The 25808-nt window shown below is 45.9% G+C and overlaps 1 protein-coding gene across 1 annotated transcript in view; it reads left to right on the forward strand.

Moving 5' to 3' along the window:
• LOC138300730 (uncharacterized) overlaps positions 1-25808 on the forward strand; it is a 1597374-nt gene that overhangs the window by 971872 nt on the left and 599694 nt on the right. The window contains exon 12 of the mRNA XM_069240438.1: positions 21832-21902. Coding sequence (XP_069096539.1) covers positions 21832-21902 — 71 coding nt within the window. The remainder of the gene's footprint in view (positions 1-21831; positions 21903-25808) is intronic.

A 25808-nucleotide genomic window follows, 5' to 3' on the forward strand; every position in this document is an offset into this window, starting at 1 on the left:
TCAATGCTGTTGTCTTAGCAGTATAACAGTTGGGATGTTGTAAGGTGGGCATTGCAGCTTTTGTAACACAGGCACGGGGTGGACCCTGGAATTAGCAGCATGGGTATGACATTACTGCTGTGTACTTCATAATGTAAGTAACAATACCTGATGTTTACTGCGCTTATAGACATGAACATTTGACGGGATTTACACTTCGGTAGGAATAAAAGGGGATTGATAACGTTGTCACCCTGAAACCTCTATTTTTGGTGTGTTTGATCCATGGGCACCTATCTGCCATTTGCTACTTGACCAGTACACACAGCACAGGTGGTAGTGGCAACTGTTGTCAGTGGTACATGCCACTTGCGGATATGGCCTGAGACTGGAAATTGAGCCCTAGTTCATGTTGTGACAATACCAGCTGTCCTGTCACAGCAGGCCAGTTTTACGTTCTACCCTACCCTTCTGGACTGGCTTCGCATTTCCAACAGCATTGGCATGGCAGAGTACCCCCATGCAAAGGTTGTTGGTGTAGTGTTGTGCTGGGCCCCTGGTTTCCCCTGCACAGCCCATGCACCCGTGCCGTGCCCTTTGCCCTTTCCACTGCCTGATTTCCATGGCTGACATGCATTGTGTAGTAGGTATGTACCTCCCCCGCTTGCAGTTAACATTAAGGCTTTTTTGTCCCCCATGCAACTTACCCTGCTTCTGTGTTGTTTCCTGGTAGTCTGCGCTGTCCTGTCCTTGATTTACTGTGATGATCTCCTCTGGGATGACGGCTGCCACCATCAACAACATCTGGTCCAGGGCTTCCTGCAGTGCTGGACTCCCACCTCCAGTCTGCAGTGCTGCCTTCCTGTTCCTTGCCATTTTTTACTTGGTCCTGTGCTTGCAGTCATGCCAGCGTTTCTTGCACTTAGTGACTGTTCTCCGTACCTCTGCCACACTGCTTATCTTGTCGACAATTTGTTGCCAACTTGCCTCTCTCCTCCCAATTGGCAATTTTGAGGTGACAAAAAGTTGATGCTGGTGTTCCGTCACCTCTCTGACCAGTATTTCATGCTCCTCTGCACTGAAATGACACTTCCTTTTCTTCTTCTACCTCACCTGGGTCTTGTCTGGGTCCTCCTGGCTGGTTCCTGGTCGATTGGGGTCTCCCTGGGGTCTCCTGGCTTCTGGGATCCATTTTGGGGCTCCTTATTAGTGTTTGCTGCGTTTGCACCGCTTTTTGACGCTATTGTGGGGAAAAATGGCACGTATCCGGTTTGTGACGTTGTAAACCGGATTAGAGTAATTTTCTCTGCGTTAACGTTGTTTTGCTTTACGACGTGGCGCAATGGTTAGAGTAAAAAAAAAAATACTCTATCCCGTGGTTTGCACCACGATGCGTCAAAGTATAAATTTGACACCCGGGTGGCGCAAAGAAATGGCGTTAGCCGGCGTTAAACTTTTTGATGCTCCGTCAAAAAGTATAAATGTGGCCCGAATGTGATATTTTTACCTCTGGAAAGGCACACAAAGTGCTACCCTCATTGTGATGGAAGGTTACTGCCTTCACTAAGAATTAGGCATCACAAGTGCTGTGGTGGCAGCATTCAGTGTAGTGATCAGAAAGAGTGAGCAGGTCTTTTTTAACCTGTGCCACTGAGGTGAGACCTACAAGCTCACTCACCTTTTTAAAGTTCAGCTGCTGTGTGCTTAGCTCATTCTTGTCCTACATCAATTAAATGTAGAGTGCTACGCAGCAAAAGAGTGGTGACTCTGCACTGGATGTATGTGTGCCTGGGAGGGTACAGTACAGGGATAGAGCAGTGCTGTTCAGTGCATGCATGATGTGTGTGTGTACGTAGTGAATGTATACCACAGAGGAATACATGAAAGACTTACAAGAGAGATGTAGTGCTATGCTTTGCATATACATGTGGTGGGTGTATGTGTGCATGTGAGACGTACAATACATAAAGGGTGAAGTATTATGTAGTGCATGCATTGGGAATAAGTAGCACACCATGGCACAACACAGAAAGGCTACAGTACCAAGCAGTGCACACAGAATGAATGTGTGGACTGAATGTATGTGTGTCTGTGATGGCGCAATGCACGGAGGTAACAGTAATGACTAGTAAATGTGCTATGTCCATACACTGAGTGCCAGTGTGCCTATAATGATACATTACACAGAGGCCCCTAGCTTCCATTTTGGGAACCTCAGGCCTGCATGGTGAACTTGAGGAGTAGAGGAATTCCCTGAGACATATTAGTGTATTGCTGCACTCCTGTGAGCTTACTGGGGCTCATTGGAGAAGGGAAAGAGAGACTACTCCTGTATACTTCAAGGTTTTTTTTGATCAGTATTAGATCACACGGAAAGGACATGAATGCTTTTCAGGAAGTCGATGGGGCTGGTATGGGACTCATAAAGATTAGGGCTTGGAGCCAGAGATTAACATTTTGATGCACGTATCACTGTGGCTGACATCCAGGTGTGAACTCTAGGCGCTCCTATGGCTTGTGTTGTGGGACTATCAGCTTCAGAATCTCATGTGCTGTAACAGACAGTGTTAGAAATTGGGTTTATGGTTGCCACAGGTATGGTAACTATAACCATAGTCAAAGTAAGTCAGTTACCATCCATTACCCGGTGCTCACCCTGTGCTCACCCTCTGGTAGCTTGGCACAGAGCAGGCAGGCATAACTTAAGAGTCAATGTGCAAAGTATTTATGATATACTTATAATGGTAAAAACAGTGGAAACAACATACAAAAATAATCCACACCAAGGAAGAAAATAGATCTTAGTTTAATGAACGAAACACAATCAAAATGACAAAAATTCAGTAAGTAGAAGTCGAGATATGAATTAAAAAAAAATATCTGCAATTGTAGTGCTTAAGAGTTTAATGCACCAACCGGGGCTATCTGGTCGCTCTAGACCTGGGTAATTCCAAAGTTCAGGCTGACCACGATGGAGCATGGGCTGGCTACAGGGACCAACCTTACCTCGCTGAAACAGTACCTTGTGTGGAGGGTTGCAGTGATGGTGAGGATCTGATGAGAGGAGCAGAAGAGACCATGAGAAGGTGATGAGTCATTTCCGATCCATGCATCCATCGATCCTTGAGCAGTGATGAGGCGTTAAACCCTTTGTAATGAAGGTGATGTGTTATCGTCGAGCTTCGATGCTGGGGTTGCAAAGGTGATGCACGGGGGCTGATGGTGATGCGTCAATCTTGAGCCACACAATTGGCAATGCAAAGTCCTCATCCTCAGCGGCAGCCATCAAGGACAAATGTGGCAGATCCAATCAGTGCAGTGATGCCGATGAGTGGATTTTTCCAAGGGCCCTGACTGTATTGGCATCACTTGGCAGGGTAGGATTCACAGTTGGCAGAGTCCAAAAGCTATAGCAGAACTGAGTGAATTCTTTAATGTCCCTGAGACTTTAGAACAGGAGACAAGCCAGCAAGCCCTTAGAGTCATTTTGGTTCTTCGGATGTAGAATGCAGGTCCTGTCCTTCTTAGTCATAGGCAAAAAAGGGAGCACGGCATGCACAGAAAAGCAGGAGTCCAACAACGTCCAGAGGAGAGACATTCCTTTCAGCAGCACACCAGTCCTTCTTCCTGGCAGAATGTCCTCAGGTTCAGAAGTGTACTGACTTGGTGGTGTCTGGGGTCCAGTACATATTTCCAGTTGTGCCTTTGAAGTGGGTGAGACTTTTTAAAGTGCACAAAGCCCCTGTCCTCCCTTCCCTGGCTCCAGTAATACTACAGGGGTTATGCATCCCTTTGTGAGTGCTCAGGACCCAGCCTATTCAGGTGTCATTGTCAGCTCCTCCCTCCCATCTTGCTCAGGAATACCAATCAAGATGTCAATTGCCCATCAGGAACACAAAAGCTCCCTTTGTGTATGGCTGCCTAGAGGAAATGCACAAAAGCTCAGCTGTTACCAACCCAGATGTGTATTCAGAAACAGGCAGAGGCACTGAACGGTTAAAGTAAGAAACTATCAGCTTTCTAAAGGCGGCACCAGGGTCACTGTCTCAGTCCAACCGACGCCAAAGTGGCGGTCCTACCACGACATTACGACCGTGGTGGAGCTGCCACAGTCTAGACCGCCGACACTGCAAAGTTGCTGCCAGCGGACAGCCTGGCGGTCTCGTGGTTGTAATCCTACAGGCCCTGAGGATTACGAGTCTCCTTTCCGCCAGCCTTTGCATGGCGGTAGCCCCGCAATGGAAAGCCTGGCGGAAAGGGGGTGCCAGGTGTTTCCTCCCGCCGGTCCTGCGGTGAAATCTTAATAGGGCGGCCGGTGTTCAGGCCGCACAGGCAGCCTGATGGCCGTACAAGTTTGTTGGGCAGCCTCCGGTGCCTGCCAAACTCTTAATAGGGCGGCCGGTGTTCAGGCCGCACAGGCAGCCTGATGGCCGTACAAGTTTGTTGGGCAGCCTCCGGCGCTTGCCAAACTCGTAATGGGGGGCACAGTCTCTAAAGTGGCAGGTATAAGCTATGTTTGAAGGGCCACTGCAGTAAGTTGCGCAATTAGTGCTGCAAGCCCACTAGTAGCATTGAATTCACACGCCCTGAGTACAGGCAGTGCACTTTACTGGGTACTTATAAGTAAATTAGATATGCAAATTTTGTATAAGCCAATGGTATCATGTTTTAGGGAAAGAGCACATGCACTTTACCACTGGCCAGCCGTGGCAAAGTGCCCAGAGTCCTGAAGTCAACAAAAATGAAATCAGAAAAAAGGGAGGAGGAAGGCAAAATGTTTTTGGATGATGCTGCAGAATGGGCCAGGACCAACAGAAGAGAGAGAAAAGTGTACGCTTCAAAGAAGTAGGAGCCCAACACAAAATGTCAAATGTCAAAGACCCAGACCCTAAATCTGGGTGTCTGGAAGTGGACTATAAGAAGGGGAAGTTGAGGCACGCGAGTTTCCAGCTGAGTGAGAGGACATCACCCACAGAAACCAAGAGCGCCTGCTCTGGAGCCTGGAGCAGTAGTGCCTGCCTGCCTGCTTGCCAAGACCAGTACACTCTCCAAGGAAGAGGAGAGTGTTGGAGGGACGAAGGACCTGTTGAGAGCCCAGCCAAGTGAACTCCCAGTGGAGGTGTGTGGAGACGGCTGCTGCACCAGTCCAGTGCAGATTCCAGTTGGTGGCCCTTATGTGCCAGGAGGAGGCCACAATGAAGATAGCCCTGAGCAGAGTGCTGTGTGGGCGAGTGAAGCTATGCAGCAACTGATCTTGCATCCCAGTATGCCCGGAGAGGCAGCCATGAAAGTTATTGCAACATATGAAGGGCCGATGCCTGTGCAGTGCCTAATGGCAACCATGTATGCCAGGAGGGGCTGCCACGGTATGGACTATCGCGTAGCCGGGACCAGCACCTTATCCAGAAGTGTTACAGCAAACCCATATGCAAGCAGGGTTTGCTAGTACCTTGATTGCGAGGATCAGGCCTTCGTCCGGGAAATGTGAGCCGTCACCAGTAGGACACCACAAAGCAATGGAATTGAGCCAGAGCTGCCCCATGAAACTGGTGGAAACGCCGTGTGCACAGTGCCGCATCACAGGGACCCCAGATGGGAACATAGGAATGCAATTCTTCTCCACCCCCTGTGTCGATAGCTCAAGGCGAAACTACAGCAGCTGCACCATAGAAACTGTGATCACTGCCGGCGCCAGCCAAGCATGCTCAGGCTAGAGCCACCTGCAGGCAACTCTGAACAGGACTGGAGCAGTGTGAGTGTCCTTGGTTTGTGCCCTCACTGGGGAATTGCAAGCCTCCTCTATGGTGGAGCAGGTAAGATAAAACTAGTTATGGGCTTATTGAGCCCTGCAGGATCCACAGCTGGGGTCCATGCAGCTTCAAGATGAATAGTCAGAGTGACTTCCTGTATTTCAACCTACTAGTGGGCATTCCTGGATGCATCCACCAGTGAATGCTGAATAACCCCTACCACATTGCAAAGATGGGTTGGATAATGATTTGGTAGAGAAACACCAGAGTCCTAACCTTAAGGAGAAGTATTTTATTTCTTACATGTGTCATAACATACTTCTTTCTATTATACAAATAAATATTTGACTGGACATTGATTTATTGACACTGTTGTGCACTCTTTGAATTATGATCCCTTTTCACTAACCTGTATACTCACTTCTTCCAAGAGAGATCCGTGGACTACTCGACCATGGCTACCACTGAAAGTCAAGTGGCGAAGGGGTACTCAGCAAAGCGTCTTAGGATCGATAGTAGCCTTGGGCCCAGAGAATCAAGAGTAAAAGGCCTCAACCCCAATAGTTGGACACAGTAACCCCTGCGTGCCCTCTGAAAGGGAGTCTGACATAAGCCTACAGGGACCCTGAAAGACTGCTCAAATGACTTGTTGAAATTCACTGAAAGCTAATCATTTGATTTGGGATTCAGCTAAACTAAACTAGTCATATGTGGGCTCATGTACTGTACCACGGTGTAAAAGAAGCAATGATGAAGGGAGGGCCCATGGTATAACCCAATAAATAACATCACCATTTACAGCAGGTACCTAGTTTTGTTTATTTGGTATTCATCAACAGCATGTGACAGTCTATTGGACATGGCTCTGCTGAGGGAATTTTCCTGAAACATTTTGCTTTTTCCCCTGTCTTAGGACCCTGGGAACATCCCCACTCTCTGGTGGTGGGAAAGTGGGTACGCACATCCTACCTATGGTAGGAATGGTTGGGTAGGGACAAGGTTGAGGTGATGTACCTAGGAAACAGGTATACTATATAGCCAGGACGGGTACGGCCCTGGCTACTAGGGGGACATGCACTGGGTGCGCCACCCCCTAGGAGACTCTGTTAACCATTTCCTAGACTTATGGAAAAGGGTGCTAGCTCTCCTGTGCTCAGGGTGGAAGTTCCAGGAGGGCCCAGACAGTGGGGATGGCGATAGGCAAAGGGCAGGGTGGGGATACAAAGGTGTGCCCTGTCCAGGTGGGAAAGCAACTCCATGGGTGTCCCCCAGTTAAAAGCTGGGGGGCAGTCCTCTACTAGTGGCTGTGGGCCATGTTTACTGTTCCCCTGTATGGGCAGGAGGGAAATGTGTGTGCATGTCCTCCCCTACAGAGAGGGTGACTCTGATCAACATGTGTGGTTCTTGTCATGGCAGAGCCCAGGGTGTGTGCAGAGGCCAAGGGACCTTCAGAGGTACTGAGCCTAAACTTAACAGGCAAGTAGGTGCACACTTACAAGATGGGGGATTTCATGTATGACACAGCTTGCCAATAGGGGTACCCTTGTCAAGGGGCACCGGATCATGTAGTGAGCCATTCCCAGGGGGCCTCTCCGTGCTCATGTGCACAGGGGAGGTCAATGGATGGGGAGCTTGGCATAGCTGGCCTCAAGGTGCCTACTTGCACCAGGGTTACATACGCTTAAGGGAGACTGGCACAATTTGCCAGTGTGTGCATACTTGTACACGTGTTCCCATGTGTTAGTGGTGACTAGTAACACTCACCTGGGTGTGCAACTTGCATTCTGGTGGTTTTCCAATAAACGTACTGGAGCTGGCATCACTTGCCAGGGTGTGCACATGTGCATACAGGTATTCTAAAATAGGAACTGCACCTGATAGAGCAGGCCATTATTGGCGCACTTGCACCTTTGTGGTGGCTTTAACAAAAGTGTCCCACATGCCCACCAGGCATGGGGGTGCACCAGGGCATAGGTGCCCCAGGGAGTGCTGAATATCCATGTGTGTTCGCACTACCTATGAGAGCTGCTCTGCCTATAAGGTAACATGGGATAATACGTCTGATTAAATCTGGCTGCAATAGTGGATTGCAGAGGAGCAGCCTCATGATGTTTAGTTAATCGTTATATTCAGAATGACAAACCCCTTTGGATGGTGAAGGTGGTTTTGTCATTGATGCCCTAGAAAATCCCACTTCTAGGAGGTGTGCATTTTTAGGTTCTGAAATGGTTTTGGTGTCCTGTAAATTAGGCTTCATTTAATGGGTCAAGGAGGAAGAACATATCTGTGGATTCCCCAAGTGACCGCTATAAAACTCTGGCATATACAATGAAAGATCTCTGTCATTTGGGACCTTGATAGATAGATTGGGGGGGAGAGGTTTTTGACTTAGACTCTCAAAGCCAGGGCACGGCTCCACTAAAGGTAAAGATCTACATTCCAGAGCCTCGTGGTGGATAGGGAGGAAATTTAGGGGAGACATCTGTGGTTCAAAGGGGAACCCTTTGAACCACCCCCTACCTCAAAGAAACCATCTAGTATAACTAGGGGTTCTCTACGTTTGCAAGGTAGAGTAACCTTCACGGTGATGTGGGACTGGTGCTGCTAGACCGCATGGGTACACTACTAGAGGAATCTGTTGTGCCCAGGAGGATAACTGTATGAGAAGGGGATCTACGCTTCCCTTCCTGCTTAGAGACATGTCTGGGGCTGATTGCCTGCTGCTGTCTAGCATCCCAAAGGGTAACTCTCCAAGGGCACATAGGCTTGCACCCTGTTCTCGTTGTAGGTCTCAGGGACTTATATCAAAAACTTGTAATATCTTGAGAGCAGTGCCCTTTAATGTGTCTACATCTTATTCTAGATTTCACCTGACAGTAGCGGAATTGGCGTGGCCTAAGATTTGTGTCTGGAGATAGGAATTGCCTTGTGCAGAACTTGCCAAGGATTGCCCGCACTTCAGGTGAGTAGCCCTTCATCGTAGGGACCACTGCAAAATGTCTTGTTGGTGGAAACAGGATCACCCGGTACGGGACCCTGCATGGACCGCTATTGTCAAGTGGGTAGTATTTCTCTTGTGTGAGCCTCTGCTGCATGCTGATTGTGTGCGGTGCCCTGTTCTGTTCATTGGCTGTGACCCTTGGTGGTGAGGGGGCACCGTACTTGGCCTCAAATGGCATGGCTGAACTTGCGTCTAAGTGTGTGACCGGGGAGTCTGGTGAGTCTAAAGTCATTGCACACTCGACAGTGTGACTCATTTCAGCGAGGATATGGAAATCAAGTTCCGAGTGTGATCGGAGGGACTAGTGCAACTCAGGTCTTCGCGTGCTCAACGTTTGTGCTACCAGAGGGGTGCAGGATATATATTCTTCATGGGAGAGTCCAGGATTGTCTGCTGTGGTTCAACTCATCACGCACCAGACTAGTGCCTCTTTCTGAAGAAGAACCACATTGGGAATTGGCTTGTGAATGAACGTACGTCAGGTCTACTCAGATTATTTGACCCTTGATGTTGTACCTCGTCTTTCCAAAGGTACAGCACGGAGCCCTTTTCATGTGGATTTATAACCATCAGGGGTCACTTGAGTCTTCGTGCCCCAGAAGCGGAATCTCCTGGTACAGGAGGTGCGGGCCTAGTAACTTGTGTGCAACTGGAAGTGTTGAGGGCGACTCATGTCAACAAGCCCTAACGGCGCCTCCTTGTTCCTGAGGTGCTGAAATTGGCTAGTATTTGGCAATATTTAACTGTCTAGCGTGGCTGGGCACCTTGGAGTCTAGCGGGTGCCCCAGTAACCCTCCACCTGTGTTTTGCAGACTTATGTGTGAACCTCTTTGGGGACCCCAAAAGTCTCCTCCTTAATTGTTTACCAGCTGTTGTTTTTCCTTTCTCTCACCTTGACCACGAAACCTTGAGACTGGTGACTAGCTGTGAGTGGCCAAGTAACCAGGGAAAGTCTGATGCAACCTTTGGTTCGTGAAGGGGCGGGATAGTTGAAGCTGGTTGGTGGGTGAGGGGTGGTTTGGAGTCCAGTGTGCTCCCAAACACAGTGGCCCCCACTAGCCAGGTATCAGGGCACCGTATTAGGGTTCTGGAAGTGAGTGCATATGAGTGAGTGTGTGCACGCACCAGCTGATACCCGTGGCACCGCACGGTGGGGCAGAGTGGCTGTGCATTAGTGAGGATTGGTGAATGTGAATGCAGTACTGTGGTGCTGCTGATCACGTTTATCCTGTCAGGGAGTTCTTACAGTAGGCATTACAGCTTACTAGTGAGGCTTTGGCCGCAGTGCTACACGAAAGTGCTGTAACCCAGGTATGTACTTTTGCTGCTAACGTTGGAAACCGAGGCACACCCTACATTTATGTTACACTGATTGTGGGGAATTCTAGGGTGGGTCTTGTGCTGACAACCATTGACCCCTTATGTGGGTGCAGGGAGGGAATGTACAGTTTTCCTCATGTGTATGTACCGTAGTAGTGTTTAAGACAGTTGGGTTTCATACAGTGGCTTCCATTGCAAATTGGGGCATAGGCCCAGAATTTTATTATAACCGTACTGTGTTGACAAGGTGTATGTTGAATACAATCTTTTTATACATACATTGTGTGGGAAGTCTCCTTTGTGCGGTGCAGCATGGTTGTGGTGAAGAAGTGTTGTGTCTTTGCTTTACACATTGCCTCTGTGATAAGACTGACTGCTATGTGCCAAGCTACCCAAGGGTAAGCACAGGTTATCCAGTAAGTGTAATCACCCATCCTTGCTGGGAATGGCAGGTTCTTCCTTTCTCGGCCCAACCAGAGCATTCGGCTGGGGCACAAGTATCTCCTAAGGTCCAAATGCCCTGTAATGAGACTCTGAGGTGGTCCCACCACTGGGAGACATGAATACAGGACATTCAGGTAGGGTTTGTCAAAGAATGAAGGACAGAGGGAAAGATGAAAAATGTCACCTATCTGAGGTGCTCATGCAGCAGCTGCACTGTTCCCTTTTATATCACAGTAATGTCTCTGAGCCTGCTACAGACTTCAATACTGCAAAGGTGGACACAGATAAAAACAGGGTGGGTAAAGTACGTAAACTCCATTTTTGACATAGGTGGGGAATGCTTACGATAGAAGATATAATATAAGCCTAAATACTTGGTGTCAAGCGAGAGAAGTGGGGCTCCTCATGCTAGTAAGGACTCACGACGGGGAGGAAAATAAGGAGGTAATGGGTCTGAAACATTCTTTCTGTTCATTGAGTTTAACTGTGTGGAATAAACCACCTTTTGTCACGTTTCTCAATTTCCATTTATTATGATTCTTTAAATTCTTTAAATGAACAAGAGACTATTGGTTATGCAGTGCTTTGATTCCTCATGCCCACAATGGAATATTTGACTTTGTGAGTAACCTTTTATTGTTTCAGTTTTACATGCCAGATCTGAAAATGTGCTGTGCCAGATGGTCCGAGGGAGTATAGCTATTGAGAGGAAGGAAGTTGTTCAGCAAGAGGAAAGTATTGAACTCATGTCCCCGTCTTAGGGTCGGAAACCAGGGTGTAGGAGGGGACCTCCTAGCCTCCAGCTTGGCTTGACCCACCATAGATACGTCTGGCGTGGTGTTAAAATCCACGCACACAAAAATAGTGTGAGGGCATCGCTTATTCCTAGTGCTACTTAGTTGTGAAATGTTCCCTTTACATGCGTCACCAATGTAAGAGCTTAGTAGATTTATTGGTGGCAATCTTTCTGTTTCTCTGGTGGTATCTAAACATTGAATACGTCCAGGGCCCATGAGTCATGGCTGATTTTCCGATATTAGATGTTATTTCCGTGTTCCTGTTTGGTATCCACATGCACTGACATTTGGAGGCTTACTGCAACCCTGGTTGTTAGACCTCGTTTTGACATACCCTTATTTCATTTGATTGCGGAGAAGGAATAAGTGAAGAGCCCCTCAAGTTCGATTTCGATTTGTGCCCAGGTCTCTTGAAGACAGCAAACTGAATGTGATTTGATGTAAGTGACCTATTCTTTATCTTCTGATCTAGGCTGCAAGTTGGAGATGTTCCAACCAATTAACATTCCCTGATCACTTTTAATGTGAGATGAGCATTTCTCTTATAAGGAAAATTTTGCAATGTCCTGAGTGGCTCCCTGCAGGGCTGCTGGTAACCAAGGGCAAATCGTGTAGTCGCCTGGGGGCTCAGTTGGTGTAGTGCTTTCCTCTTATCTAGTTTTTAAGCACTAACATAACACAACAGAAATGCACTGCTGAGGTCAAAGAAGACTTTTATTGTTGTTAATTCTTCCCCAACCACAATATTTATGAATGACGAATTAGTAGCTTTCAAGCCCGCGTTAATCAAACAAAATATATCAGTTTGCAATATACACAGCAGGTTATATTTATAAGATATTGAATGCAAAGCAAAACAAATACTTCACCGTGTGGGAAACTATTTACAGCTTCATCTTTCTAAGGTCTGCAAGCTGATGACCCCTGTCAGCCGCGAGAAAGAGATTCATCTACCCACACGGGATTGCTGGCAGCTGGCGCCAAGCTCCAGCACGAGGTCCGGCAGATTCGAATCTGAATCTCTGCAGCCTGTGTCATTCGTTACAAAGGTGTGCCCCCTCCTCTCAGACCTGGGAAAACTGAGCAAGCCTTTTGGAGACTGGCCAGGTCTCCGAGACTACTCCTGTTCCCAAGCTCAAGCGGAGAGAAAAACACCCATGTACTCTCTCTTATCAGGTCTAGTCTACTGTGAGAAAAAACATCATCTGGTGCAAAAACACAGCTTGGAAAAATACAGCTTGGATTCTCAACTGCAATGTCTAACTCCACGTTAAAGGCAATGGGCAGCTAACCTAAATATCAAATGCAATGTCTAGTGTCATATCAAAGCCAACAGGCAGCTAAGCTGAATACAAAATGCAATGTCTAATATCATGTCAAAGCCAATAAGCAGCTGAGCTGAATATAAAATGCAATGTCTAATATCATGTCAAAGCCAATAGGCAGCTGAGCTGAATACAAAATGCAATGTATAATATCATGTCAAAGCCAATAGGCAGTTGAGCTGAATATAAAATGCAATGTATAATATCATGTCAAAGCCAATAGGCAGCTAAACTGAATACATCATGTCAAAGCCAATAGGCAGAATACCTAATAGCATGTCAAAGTCAATAGGCAGCTAGACTGGATACAACATATCAAAGCCAATAGGCAGAATACAGAATGTAATGACTAATGCAATGTCAAAGCCAATAGGCGGCTAAACTGAATACAGAAAGTAATGGCTAATGCCATGTCAAAGCCCATAGGCGGCTAAACTGAAAGTAATGGCTAATGCCATGTCAAAGCCAATAGGCGGCTCAACTGAACAAAACATACCATGTGCTACTGGTGAACATTGAGCAACTAATATGCGCAGTGGTGAAACACAAAGTCATTGGTCAAACAAACTCCATCAAATGGCAGTACATTCCGCCCTTTGACCAATGAATTTTTGTTTCACATATCTCTTGTTTCAAACAAAAACAAAAAACATCAGCACAAAAAAAAACATTATCAGCAAATCAGATTTGAATGATCAAAGCAATCCCTGTAAAGCAATAGAAGTGGATTAACATATAGATGCCATAACCTTTCACCTCAGATACATCTACATAGAAAAGACTGGGCAATTTGTACTCTGAATTAGTCTCTAATTCAACAGTGTTAGCAATTTGATGTAGCATGAGTACTACTCATGTAAAGGTGCACGGTCCACTTGAAAGGTTTTCTGGAAGATAAGCAAAAGTCAGAGTTCCATACGAGAAGGGGAAAAAAAAAAAACACAGCTTAGTTCCAGTGGAAGAATGCAATCAAACAAGTTGAACTTGAACTGAAGGCGCAGTTTGCGCAAAATGGATCCATGGTGCTGGCACTTTACTCAGCCAGGTTCAGGTTGGGGATTCGGTCCCTTCCCCGACCCCACATGCACACACCGGAAGGGGAACCACACAGCACACTCAGGGACAGTGGTGAAACGTGGTAGGATCTGCAAAAGAAACAAGTATGACTTTTCTTGCAAATAACATTTTTCATTTAAACTGCACCCTTCCTCTTTCTTTCACTGTTTTATAATCAGCAGGACGTTTTTGAGGCCCTTTGTTATATTTTCTGCAGGTTCTGGAGGATCACTTGGGGCTTCAGCCCACACATCAGCACTGAGGTTTTTATCTGCTGCGCCACAGCTTCCCTTTTCTTGCACTGTCAGAAGGGCTGGGGCAGACTCCTTTAACAAACCTCCATTCACTGGACTTTTGCCAATTTGGGCCATTCTGTCTCCAATTTGTTTGAATGAATCAGATTCTTTTCTAGGTATCAGCATAATTTCGATTTTTCCTTGGTAATTTGCAGCAATCACTCTCCCTAAAACCTGATCAATTTGCCATTTCTGTTCTGGTAACTTTCCTCTCCCCAACTGCTCTGTGACTGCTTGCATGACAGATTGCTTTTGTGCGTGCTGCACAGTTTTTATCAAAACTAGGGGAATGTGCATCTCTCTCATCTCTGCCCACCTGTAAGTGGCTTTTTCTCTCAGCTGTTCACATTTCTGGGGCACCCACTTAGCCATCCCCACTAAGGCAGAATTCTGGGTGAACACTTCTCTCTCTGAATTTTTCTCATTAACATCTGCAAGGTAATTGAACCAGTTAGGTGCTAAAACATTAGCAATGGACCAAAAATCAGCGTAAAAATGACACATCTCACGTAGCTCTTGCTTTAAAATCTGACACACATTATACAACGCTGTTCCTTCTACTGTGCCAGAAAACAACATTTCAGTCAATGAATCATTAGTAAAACAAACATGCTTTTTATCTTCAGTGGACACGAATTCAAATGGTGCACACAATTTCATTGGTAACTCTTTTATCTGTGGTACTCTAGCCCTGTCTTGCAAGTACCAGATCCATTGTATGATTCTAGCTAGGGGCACTATTTTCTTTCCTTGTTCATGATTTAAATGTACATAAGTATTTCCTTCTTGCACTGCGCAGAAACCTAAAGTCTGCATTATTTCATTTGCCAAATCACAAGCACGCAACTGCATATAATTTTTCACAGTGACCATATACAAAAGTGTTAGGATTTCACTCAAATGAGGGATATTCTTTTTCCAAAAATCAAACAAGCTAATGAAAGTCGGCTCTTGCTCTAAAATCTTTCGTTTTACTTGTGCATTTTGCAACGGTAACTCGTAAATCACATTCTGGTCCCTCTCGTCCGTGTTATCAGTTAAGGAATGCATTTTGTCTGCCAAAAACCCTGGCTCACACGAAAACTCAGTGCAGCTCGGAGCTGTCTTAACCCCCTCATTACTGGAATGGGAAAAGAAAGATTCTTCTACAACAGCAGTTTTATAACTTTCAGTCTGGCTAATTTGCTCACGTAAATTCCTATTTTCATGTTCCAACTGCCTACATTTCTCCTGCATTTCTCTGTAAGCAGATAAAGGTATCCAGGCCTTTCTGTCATCATTACTTCCATAAGACACGCTTTCTACATATGTACAACAGAAATTATTTCTCAAAGCACTATCAGGCATTTTAGCTACACATGCATTTTCAGACATGGTCTGTCGTGCTTCTGTAATTCCCCAAACAGAAAACAATTCACAGTTTTTCCTAGCACCATCGGGCAGTTTAACAACACATGCATTCCCAGGCATGGTCTGCCGTGCTACTGTGATTCTCCAAACAACAAACAATTCACAGTTTTTCTTAGCACCATCGGGCAGTTTAACAACACATGCATTCCCAGACATGGTCTGCCGTGCTACTGTGATTCTCCAAACAAAAAACAATTTCTGTAATTCTCCAAACAACAGAAACAATTACACTTTTAAAGTGTGCACTTAGAAATCTACCAATTCGTCAATACCCCTTAATCACCTCTTAATGACCGGCCCCACTTCTGGTACCAATTGTAGTGCTTTCCTCTTATCTAGTTTTTAAGCACTAGCATAACACAACAGAAATGCACTTCTGAGGTCAAAGAAGACTTTTATTGTTGTTAATTCTTCCCCAACCACAATATTTATGAATGACGAATTAGTAGCTTTCAAGCCCGCGTTAATCAAACAAAATATATCAGTTTGCAATATACACAGCAGGTTATATTTATAAGATATTGAATGCAAAGCAAAACAAATACTTCACCGTGTGGGAAACTATTTACAGCTTCATCTTTCTAAGGTCTGCAAGCTGATGACCCCTGTCAGCCGCGAGAAAGAGATTCATCTACCTACACGGGATTGCTGGCAGCTGGCGCCAAGCTCCAGCACGAGGTCCGGCAGATTCGAATCTGAATCTCTGCAGCCTGTGTCATTCGTTACAAAGGTGTGCCCCCTCCTCTCAGACCTGGGAAAACTGAGCAAGCCTTTTGGAGACTGGCCAGGTCTCCGAGACTACTCCTGTTCCCAAGCTCAAGCGGAGAGAAAAACACCCATGTACTCTCTCTTATCAGGTCTAGTCTACTGTGAGAAAAAACATCATCTGGTGCAAAAACACAGCTTGGAAAAATACAGCTTGGATTCTCAACTGCAATGTCTAACTCCACGTTAAAGGCAATGGGCAGCTAACCTAAATATCAAATGCAATGTCTAGTGTCATATCAAAGCCAACAGGCAGCTAAGCTGAATACAAAATGCAATGTCTAATATCATGTCAAAGCCAATAGGCAGCTGAGCTGAATATAAAATGCAATGTCTAATATCATGTCAAAGCCAATAGGCAGCTGAGCTGAATACAAAATGCAATGTATAATATCATGTCAAAGCCAATAGGCAGTTGAGCTGAATATAAAATGCAATGTATAATATCATGTCAAAGCCAATAGGCAGCTAAACTGAATACATCATGTCAAAGCCAATAGGCAGAATACCTAATAGCATGTCAAAGTCAATAGGCAGCTAGACTGGATACAACATATCAAAGCCAATAGGCAGAATACAGAATGTAATGACTAATGCAATGTCAAAGCCAATAGGCGGCTAAACTGAATACAGAAAGTAATGGCTAATGCCATGTCAAAGCCCATAGGCGGCTAAACTGAAAGTAATGGCTAATGCCATGTCAAAGCCAATAGGCGGCTCAACTGAACAAAACATACCATGTGCTACTGGTGAACATTGAGCAACTAATATGCGCAGTGGTGAAACACAAAGTCATTGGTCAAACAAACTCCATCAAATGGCAGTACAGTTGGACCGAGAATGATGCGGGTCGATCACCTTTGACAGCGGCAACGTGTGCAGTTAATGGGTGTTTATGTTGTTTATTTGAATGTTAACTCCTAGGCTTTGGGGGTCAAAGAACCTGTTTGGACTGAAGACAGACTTGAGAAAAGGCCATGGAGATTGAAGCCTTTGGGCCAAGGCCATGCTGGCGTTGGATGGTATTTCAAAAATACTTGGGTTCTGACCTGCGTTTCCTTCTGTGAAAAGAATTTACCAGTCTAGCAATATGGCTTCTTTAGTATGGATTGCTTCGAGGATGGTCCCGCTTACCCACCAGGAAATCGTTGCTTCTCTTGAGCCCTCCTTGGTCAAGGATGGATCAATGCCTATACGAAGCAGCTCTGTAGACAACACTCTATTAAGGCTGGGCAATGTCCCGATCACCCTTAATAGATTGCCTGTGTTTAAGGCATCGTGGCAGCCTCTGGAGCAGTAGATTGGTGTGAAGAGCATTATGTGGTTAGCATTGGTCTGCCTATTGAAGGTTTTTGGGCCCCACATTGCAGCTTACTTTACTGGCCTGTCCCATCAGAGAGGAGCCTACCTCTGTGGGCCTGTTATAGGGATGATGTCGTTTTGGTGACAGACCACTTACCCTGATGGACTGTGGGTTATGCTAGCTATGAAGAATGCTTGTGGAAGAGACTGTGAGATCCTGAATGAGAGTCTTTCTTCTGGAAAAATGCCTGTAAAGATCTTGCTTCTTAATGCGAGGAGGCCAGAATTGGCTATAGTGGCATCATGGCTAAGGACAAGGTCTGTACGCCTGGCTGCAGGTTAGAGCCACGCTTGCATGAGACCTATAAATTCATTGGTGGATTTTACTCCTAGCTTGATAGCTAAAGTTTGTAGAATTTGTAATGGAGCTAAGATGGAAGGTACAGCTAAAATGATGGATAGTTGCTCGGTATGGGTGGTGAGAGTTGTTTGGGAGCCCATTGGGATTTCTATTTCTATACCCTTTGTGTGTAATTGAGGCTCGAGGTGCCTGCTGATAGAGGTTAATAATGACTTCTGTGAGCCTGTCGAGAATGCTGAATGCAAGTGTTCCTTGCACTGAACGTTGCACTGGAGTTTCTGTGTGGGGTTTCTGCTGTTTCTATTGGGGCTGTCAGTATAAGCCGGTCCTTATGCAATCTGAGTGTTTTGCTATGCTAGATTTAATCAAACAACCTCCATGCTGTTTCATGAAGGGTTTGATGTTGTGAGTTCCATTGTGTACTCATTAGTGTGAGAAATTGGGTTGAGTCCTGGTCAAGCAACAGCCACAATCCCTGGCAGGGTGAGGCACAAAAAGTCACTAATTCAACCTGTGCTTAACCCTGGGTAGCTTGGCCCAAAAAAGCAGTCAGGCTAAACTTAGAAGCAATGTGTTAAGTATGTATGCAGTACACAAACAGCAACACAGTGAAAACACAACACAATAAAAATCCCAAACCAACTTAGAAGACTAGAAACAATGTTAATAGAGTATTTGAAACCAAAACCATCAAACTCCAATTAGCAGAACTGGAGTTATGAATTTTTAAAGTTTAAGGTTCAAAATAGCAAGTCCTCGGTTTTGGAAAATGGACACCTGGGCACCTCAAGCACCGCAACCACAGGTCCAGGGGTGGATGGAGTCCTCTTGGTGGCTCTGGACTCATACAGGCTCGGTCCAGGTGCGGGTTCAAGATGGTAGGAGCCTGTTATGTTCCTGCGGCTCTGAACAGGAGGCAAGCTAAACTTGCCCTTGGAGTCACGCCTGAAGTCCTGGGTGCAGGTGAAGATACATAGCTCCACAGCAGGGCTGGCCTCTGAAGATTCAAGGAAGGCTCCGGGCAGCAAAGCAGTCCTGCCAGGTACAGCAGCAGTCTGGCAAAGTGCACAGCAGGTCATAGCAGCAGGCAGTCCTCTGAGAGTTCTTCTGCAGGTCCAGGAGTGAACTGAAGGGTGGACCTGAGGGCCTTATTTTTATACTCTAGTGCCCTGCTCCTAGAAGTTGGTAGAAGTTTCCAGAAGGTTTCCTTGATGATCCAGTAGTGTCCAGCCTCCCCTGCCCTGGATCCTAACTGGCTGCACTGACAATACAGTCTTGTTAAGCCTTTTGTGTGGTTGCACAACCCAGCCTATTCAGGTGCAAGTGGAGCTGTGCTTAGCTCCACCCCCCATCAGTTCAGTTAATGGCCCATTCAGCTCTGCTAATCACACTATTGTGTGACTGTCTGAGGTGAATTCACAAAGTTCTGTCAGTTACACCCAGTTGTGTAACCTAGGTCAAGCTGCAGACAGATAGGGCTAATGGCAGGAAAATGCCAACTTTCTAAAAGTGGCATTTTCAAACTTATAATGATAAATTCAATTTTACCATTAAAAAGGGTTTATCATTACTAGTTCATAGGGGTATGCCTCACAGTAGTGAAAATTGAATCTGGGCGTTTTTCACTACTAGGAAATGTAAAATTGAAAAGTACGCATCCTACCTTTTCATTACACAGCACCCTGCCATAAGGGCTACCTAGGGCCTACCTTAGGAGTGACGTATATGTGATAAAGCGGGAGCTTAAGGCTTGGCAAGTGGTTTTAAATGCCAAGTCGACACAACAGTGGGGCACTTCCTTTAGGCTGCAATAGCAGGCCTGGGACACGTTCTAAGCTGCTACTTAAGATGTGGCAAAATAAGTGCTGCAGGCCCACTGGTAGCAATTAATTTACAGGCTCTGGGTAGTGGGTATGCCACTCTAAAAGGGACTTACATGTAAATTTAATATGCCAGTCAGGTGTATGCCAATCAAACCATGTTTTAGGGAGAGAGTGCAAGCACTTTAGCACTGGTTATCAGTGGTAAAATGAACAGAGTCCTAATGCCAACAAGCAAAAATCCTGCAAAATGTAGAAGGAGGAAGGCAAAATGTTTGGGGGTGACCTTGCGGAGCAATTACTTTTAGCCTGTAATGGGTATTATGCATGCCTTTTTCAAGACAGAATATGAATGTAACTTTGGCACTTTTTTCCCTTCTTTCATTTTGGGTTGCCTGTGGTTTTAACTCCTCTGGCGGCACCTATATCACTCAAAGAAACCTGGATTTCAGGTGGTGATCACTTAGTTACCTGCTTAGAGTGAATTCCAAAGGTGGGCAGACTGTGAGAATGGTTGAGCTGAAGAGGATTCTCCAGACAAAGGGTCTTCTTACAGCTGTCAATGATTGACTTAATTACTTCGGGGACTTCTCCCAGTTTTGCCAAAATTGCAGAGCAATTGCAGATTCCTTTCACTTTACTTTTTTTCCTGAATGAGTCTGTTCCCGTGCATTCCATGGTTCACATTCCACTATTGATCATTGCAACATTAATTGCTATGTTGTGCATAATTTCAGATTGGATATCTAATTTTGAGGTTTATGCACTTAGCGCTTCTGCAACTATATTGAGCACTTGTCACATGGTTTTTACAATGTAAAGTATAGGTTGTGCAGTAGGTGTTTTGGGAATATCTTTTGAAGGCTTGCTCCTTTCCTGTTTAAACTTGGGCTGCCTCTTCACTACCTCTTTGTTGAGGCAGGCTTGCTCTTGTCAGGGGGTAGTCAGGGGAGCCAGTGCCCAGGGCAAGTGCAGGGTGGGGAGGGGGAATGGGTGGCAGCAATAACAGGCTGGTCGGCTGGCGGTGGTCCATGGAAAGAGAGGGTGTGGTGAAGCACTTTAGGACCCATGCAGGGTCTCCATGTTAGATTGCACATTTTAGCAGCCCTGCTGACTCTGACCTCCATCCTGCAAGGGACTATAGCCTGCACTACATCGGTCCGTTTTCCTGGCTTCCCTGTACATCTGACCTAGGTACAGGGTGTTAGGCTATCCCAGTCGATGTAGCAGAGAATACTCCCACTTCCACTATGCTCTCAACAGTGTAAGAAGTAGCAGGCAGGATTGTAACAATGTAGTACCATTATCATGATTGAATTGTCTATCTTTTTTACCATTCTCATAATGCTGGTTACCATACTTTGTTTCATCTGCCTAATAATCGCAGCTCATACTTTCTGTACAAGAATACAATTGTTTCAATAAATGTTTGAAAAGACATTCAATTTTTTTTTCTTGTGTCTTACCTTGCCGTTCAAAGTACCAACAAAAGGGTAGATCTGTTTGGAAGTCAGAGTAGTCATGTTGGAGTTTGTCACTACCCTCTGATACGTTTAGGGGCTCAGATGAGGTTCTGTGAGCAAGCTAAGAATAGTGTCAACATTTCGTGATGGTACAGATGGACTGAGTCCCTAAATGCTGAAGTTTATATTGACCTGATACACAGTCCTACCTGATTCGTACCAACCGTATAGCGGGGGAAAGCCAGTGGGAAGGGGAGCTGTATCAGCACAAGCCATACCATTCACTAGACTGGCCGCTTCTGCGCCTTGCTGTCCTCAACCATGCATTGCAGTAACTAGCTTACCGCGGCTCACTACACCCATTTACGCCCAATGCCCCACTTCTCAACAGTAACCCTGACCTGACCACTGCACGATTCACCTTATCGCCTCCCCCACTGAAGGAAAGCCTGGAAATGGTGACCAGCTCTTGCTTCACTGGGCAGTCTTCCCCAGTCAGGTAGTGATCTGTCAGCTGTGGTGCTAGAGCGAGCTCTGATCTCCAGCGAGCACATCTCCCTGCAGATTGCTAAGTTTCCAAGCTCTGTGTTTCCAGCAAGGCTCTGGGTCATTTATATTCATACTATTATCATTTTATCCTTTTTATGTATTTCCTCTGTGATGTTTTTGTTTTTTGTGCAAAATTAGGATAAGATGACATTGACTTCTGAATAATGGCCCACGTTTCAAAATTTCTTCCTAGGTCCTCTCGCAAATGAGAAGCATGTAGTAAACATCAGATTTTCACCTATAAGACCAGAGGACATTTCAATGGTAAATTCTACCACTAACGCATTTGTTTAAATAAGTGTTATGCTTTTGTGTTGCACTAACCTAATTAGCAGCTTTCCTACAAATCTTAACTATTTGCAATGTGGACGCATTCCCTTATCCACATTTACAATGGTCTACTCATTTTTCATGATTATGATTGTTTGAAATGGAAAAGTATTAAGACAATGCCTTAATTATAAAGACTACATGACCAATCTATGCTGTAATTTAACTGTCTTAATACTATCAGTCTTGTAATAGATTTTGATTTAAACATAATAATAATTGTATGGTGACATGTTGCATAATAATGTACTACCTTATATTTTAACAGTAAGCGATCTGTGATTTCCTAAGTGGGCTGTGAGAGATCTCGTAGAACTGATGCGTCAAAAATGCTACAGATTTCTGAGATCCAGGTCTTCATTTAACCCTCGTCGAGAGGGCCGAGGTCCTGCCGATAGAGGCTGTGACCTTCCTCCCCTGAATGGAGGGCCCTATACTCAATTAGAGATCCCTGTCATTTGGCAGGTAAACTCACAAAGTAGCAATTTGTGTTTAAAAAAAAACGGACAAACAATGACGTCAACATGCAATGAGTTTGTTTTTTCCTTATGCACCGGAACCCTTGATTGATTTCCCTGCCTGACACTGCCATTCTGGTCAAGGGAACCACATTGTCTGGAAAATCTATGACCTGGGAAATCTATGATCTGGCAGCAGAGTAGTGGATGGCCCTGCAAGTGAAAGTTTTCCCCTGGAGGCTCGGCTGCTGTAAAACCTGCTGTTACCTCACCTCTAAATAGGGTGGGGTAACTGAAGTTTTGGCGAGGCCAGTGAATTGGTGATTCACCCACTATGTAAAACTCCAAATGACCCCCTTATTCTGAGCCTCGACAAGTTAGTTGACTGCTTTCAGAGACCAAAAACATCGAACAAACTCATTTTGTAAATGGGTTGAAAAGAATATGCCAAGGCGCTTATAAGAGAAACTTCAAACTCATGTGGCATTAGTCTGAAAAACCAAAGAAAATATGTTATAAATCAGTGGTTCCCAACTTGTTGACTTCTGTGGACCGCCACATGATCATTATTGGAACCTGAGGACTCCCAATGAATCGTTATTAGAATCTGGGGACCCCCTCCACTAACTGCTGGGACTAATCTGTTAATATTATTTAGGTGGTCATTATGACCCTGGCGGTATTATAACCGCAGGGCCAAAACGACGGGAGCACCGCCAACAGGCTGCCGGTGCCTCCCGGCGTATTTTGACCGCGGCGCCGCCAGGGCCGGCGGTTTACCGCCACAATGGCACCGGCGGATGTAATCCGCCAGGGCAGCGCTGCCCTAGGGATTACGACCCCACTACCGTCAGCCTGTTTCTGGCGGTTTGCACCGCCAGGAAGAGGCTGGCGGTAAGGGGTGCCCTGGGGCCCCTGGGGGCCCTTGCGCTGCCCATGCCACTGGCATGGGCATTGCAGGGGCCCCCTAACAGGGCCCCGGCCAGCTTTTCACTGTCTGCATAGCAGACAGTGAAAAGCGCGACGGGTGCAACTGCACCCGTCGCACGGCCGCAACACCGCCGGCTCCATTAGGAGCCGGCTCCTATGTTGCGGCCTCATTCCCGCCGGCCCAGCGGGAATGTCATAATGGGGGCCGCCTGAGTGCAGCCGCATTGGCGGCCGCATGGCGGTTACCGCCGCCCGCCAAGGTCGTAATGACCCCCTTAATCTTTTAAGCAGTGACCTACCCCCTGAGGAGGCTTTGCGGACCCCCAGGGGTCCCCGGACCACAGGTTGGAAACCACTGTTATGAATAATATGTCAGTACAAGAACTGGTGCTTAACTGCTTCATAATGTTGCCAGTTTAAACCTAGCAATAAAACAGCAGAGCACCATACAATAGAAGTAGGATACAAAGGCCCATATTTATACTTTTTGACGCAAACCAGCGCTGGCGCTGGTTTGCGTAAAACTTTATACCGCCGGCTAATGCCATTCCTACGTGCCACGCGGGCGCCTTATTTAAGGATTGACGTTAGCCGGCTCTGCGGGCTGGTCAGAGTAAAAAAAAATTACTCAAACCAGGCAGCGCCGGCCTAGGGGAAAATGGGGGTTGTTGCGTCAAAAAATGGTGCACGTCAGGTTTGAGTCATAAATCATGGCTCAAACCGGACTTGTGCCATTTTTTGATGCACACACCCCATTGAAATGACTCCTGTCTTAGCAAAGACAGGAGTCATGCCCCCTTGCCCAATGGCAATGCCCAGGGGAATTCTGTCCCCTGGCATGGCCATTGTGCACAGTGGCATGTAGGGGGGCCCAAATTAGGCCCCCCTATGCCACTTTAAAAAATAAAAAAATAATACTTACCTCAACTTAACTGTACTTACCTGGGATGGGTCCCCCCATCCATGGGTGTCCTCATGGGGTGGGCGATGGTGGCAGGGGGTGTCCCTGGGGGCAGGGAAGGGCACCTCTGGACTGCATCCATGGTCTGAGACCATGGAAGTGAGCCCACAGGTCCCTTAACGCCTGCCCTCATCAGGTGTTTTTTAAGGCCCGCCCCCTCCTGTGCGCCAAAATGACGCAGGAGTATAAATAAGGTGCACAGGCCTTAAAGTCATTTTTTGGACGGGAAAGCCTACCGTGCATGTCATTAACGCAAGGCGGTTTCCCGCATCCAAATAATGACACACATAGAGGTTTTTTGATGTCCGCGGGTCGGGCGTTATAGTTTAAATATGGGGCATGGTTTGCGCCGAATGTGCGTCAACATTTTGGACACACATTCAGCGCAGAGTATAAATATGCCCCAAAGTGAGGGTACATATGTTGTGAATGCAATAGTAAGAGTCTTCCTGTAGACTAAAGAATAAAAAACTCTGAAGGTCTTCCACAAAGGAGTGATAGTGTTGAGATGGTGTTCCAGATCGTGGCTACATACCGCTTATATGATCTTTCTTTCTTGTATTTTGTTTTTATCTAGTAGCAGTGCTTTTGCTAGATATATTGCTTCTGGCATTGGAGATGACAATATTATCTGCTAATGAGTGTGGCATGTTGGAGGTGACAGACTTGAATAAGATGCAGCAGATCTTGGAGGTGATTTGGCCTTACACAGGATCCAATGTAGTTTCTGCAGCATGGTCATTCCAGTCGTATTTTCACACTCTCTTGACAAGTCATGTTGCTGGGTGAAGTATGCTTTTTAGTGGTGTAAATAGTAAGGCCTCTATTTTGAGTTTGGTAGACAAGGTACTCCATCACACCATCACACTATGTCCCTCACCGCCAGGTAAAACCTGACTGTAAAGGGCAGTGAAAACTACAAAATGACCCACACTCCATGGGAGAAAACTCCTATTGAGGTGGGGGTCATTACTTTTCTTTATTTTCAAAAACAAAATTCCATGTTTGGAATTTTGCTATTGAAAATTAAAAAAAAGTTGAAAGTTTGACATGCGGCTCTGTTATGTTGATAGCGGTTCCTGGGAATGCAAGAAATGTACTCTGGGATGGTTGACATCTCTAAATGTGGTGAGCAGGCTACCCTTGTCATGGTGAGTGTAAAGTACTCTACCATGCCACACAGTACCTACTCCATCCTCCAAAGCGTAAATAGGGCCCTAAATCAGGGATGTCTTTGAGGCGGGGATGTTACTGCAGTCTAGATGTTAAAGAACTGGGCCTTGATGGCAGTTCTTACGTCAAAGTCTTGCAGGTAAGTCTTGGCATTGTGGAAAAGTTAGAATTGGTGCTACACAGTGTTACATATGTACATAGAACTAAGCAGCAGACCCAAGTTTACCAAAAACATATGCAGTGGAAGGGTAAGAAGTCTCTAAGACTGTTCTGTCCAGTACATAGTAGTATGCCATACCATGTTAGCAGCAGGCCCTT

Source organism: Pleurodeles waltl, chromosome 6, assembly GCF_031143425.1.
Source record: "Pleurodeles waltl isolate 20211129_DDA chromosome 6, aPleWal1.hap1.20221129, whole genome shotgun sequence".
NCBI lineage: Eukaryota > Metazoa > Chordata > Amphibia > Caudata > Salamandridae > Pleurodeles > Pleurodeles waltl.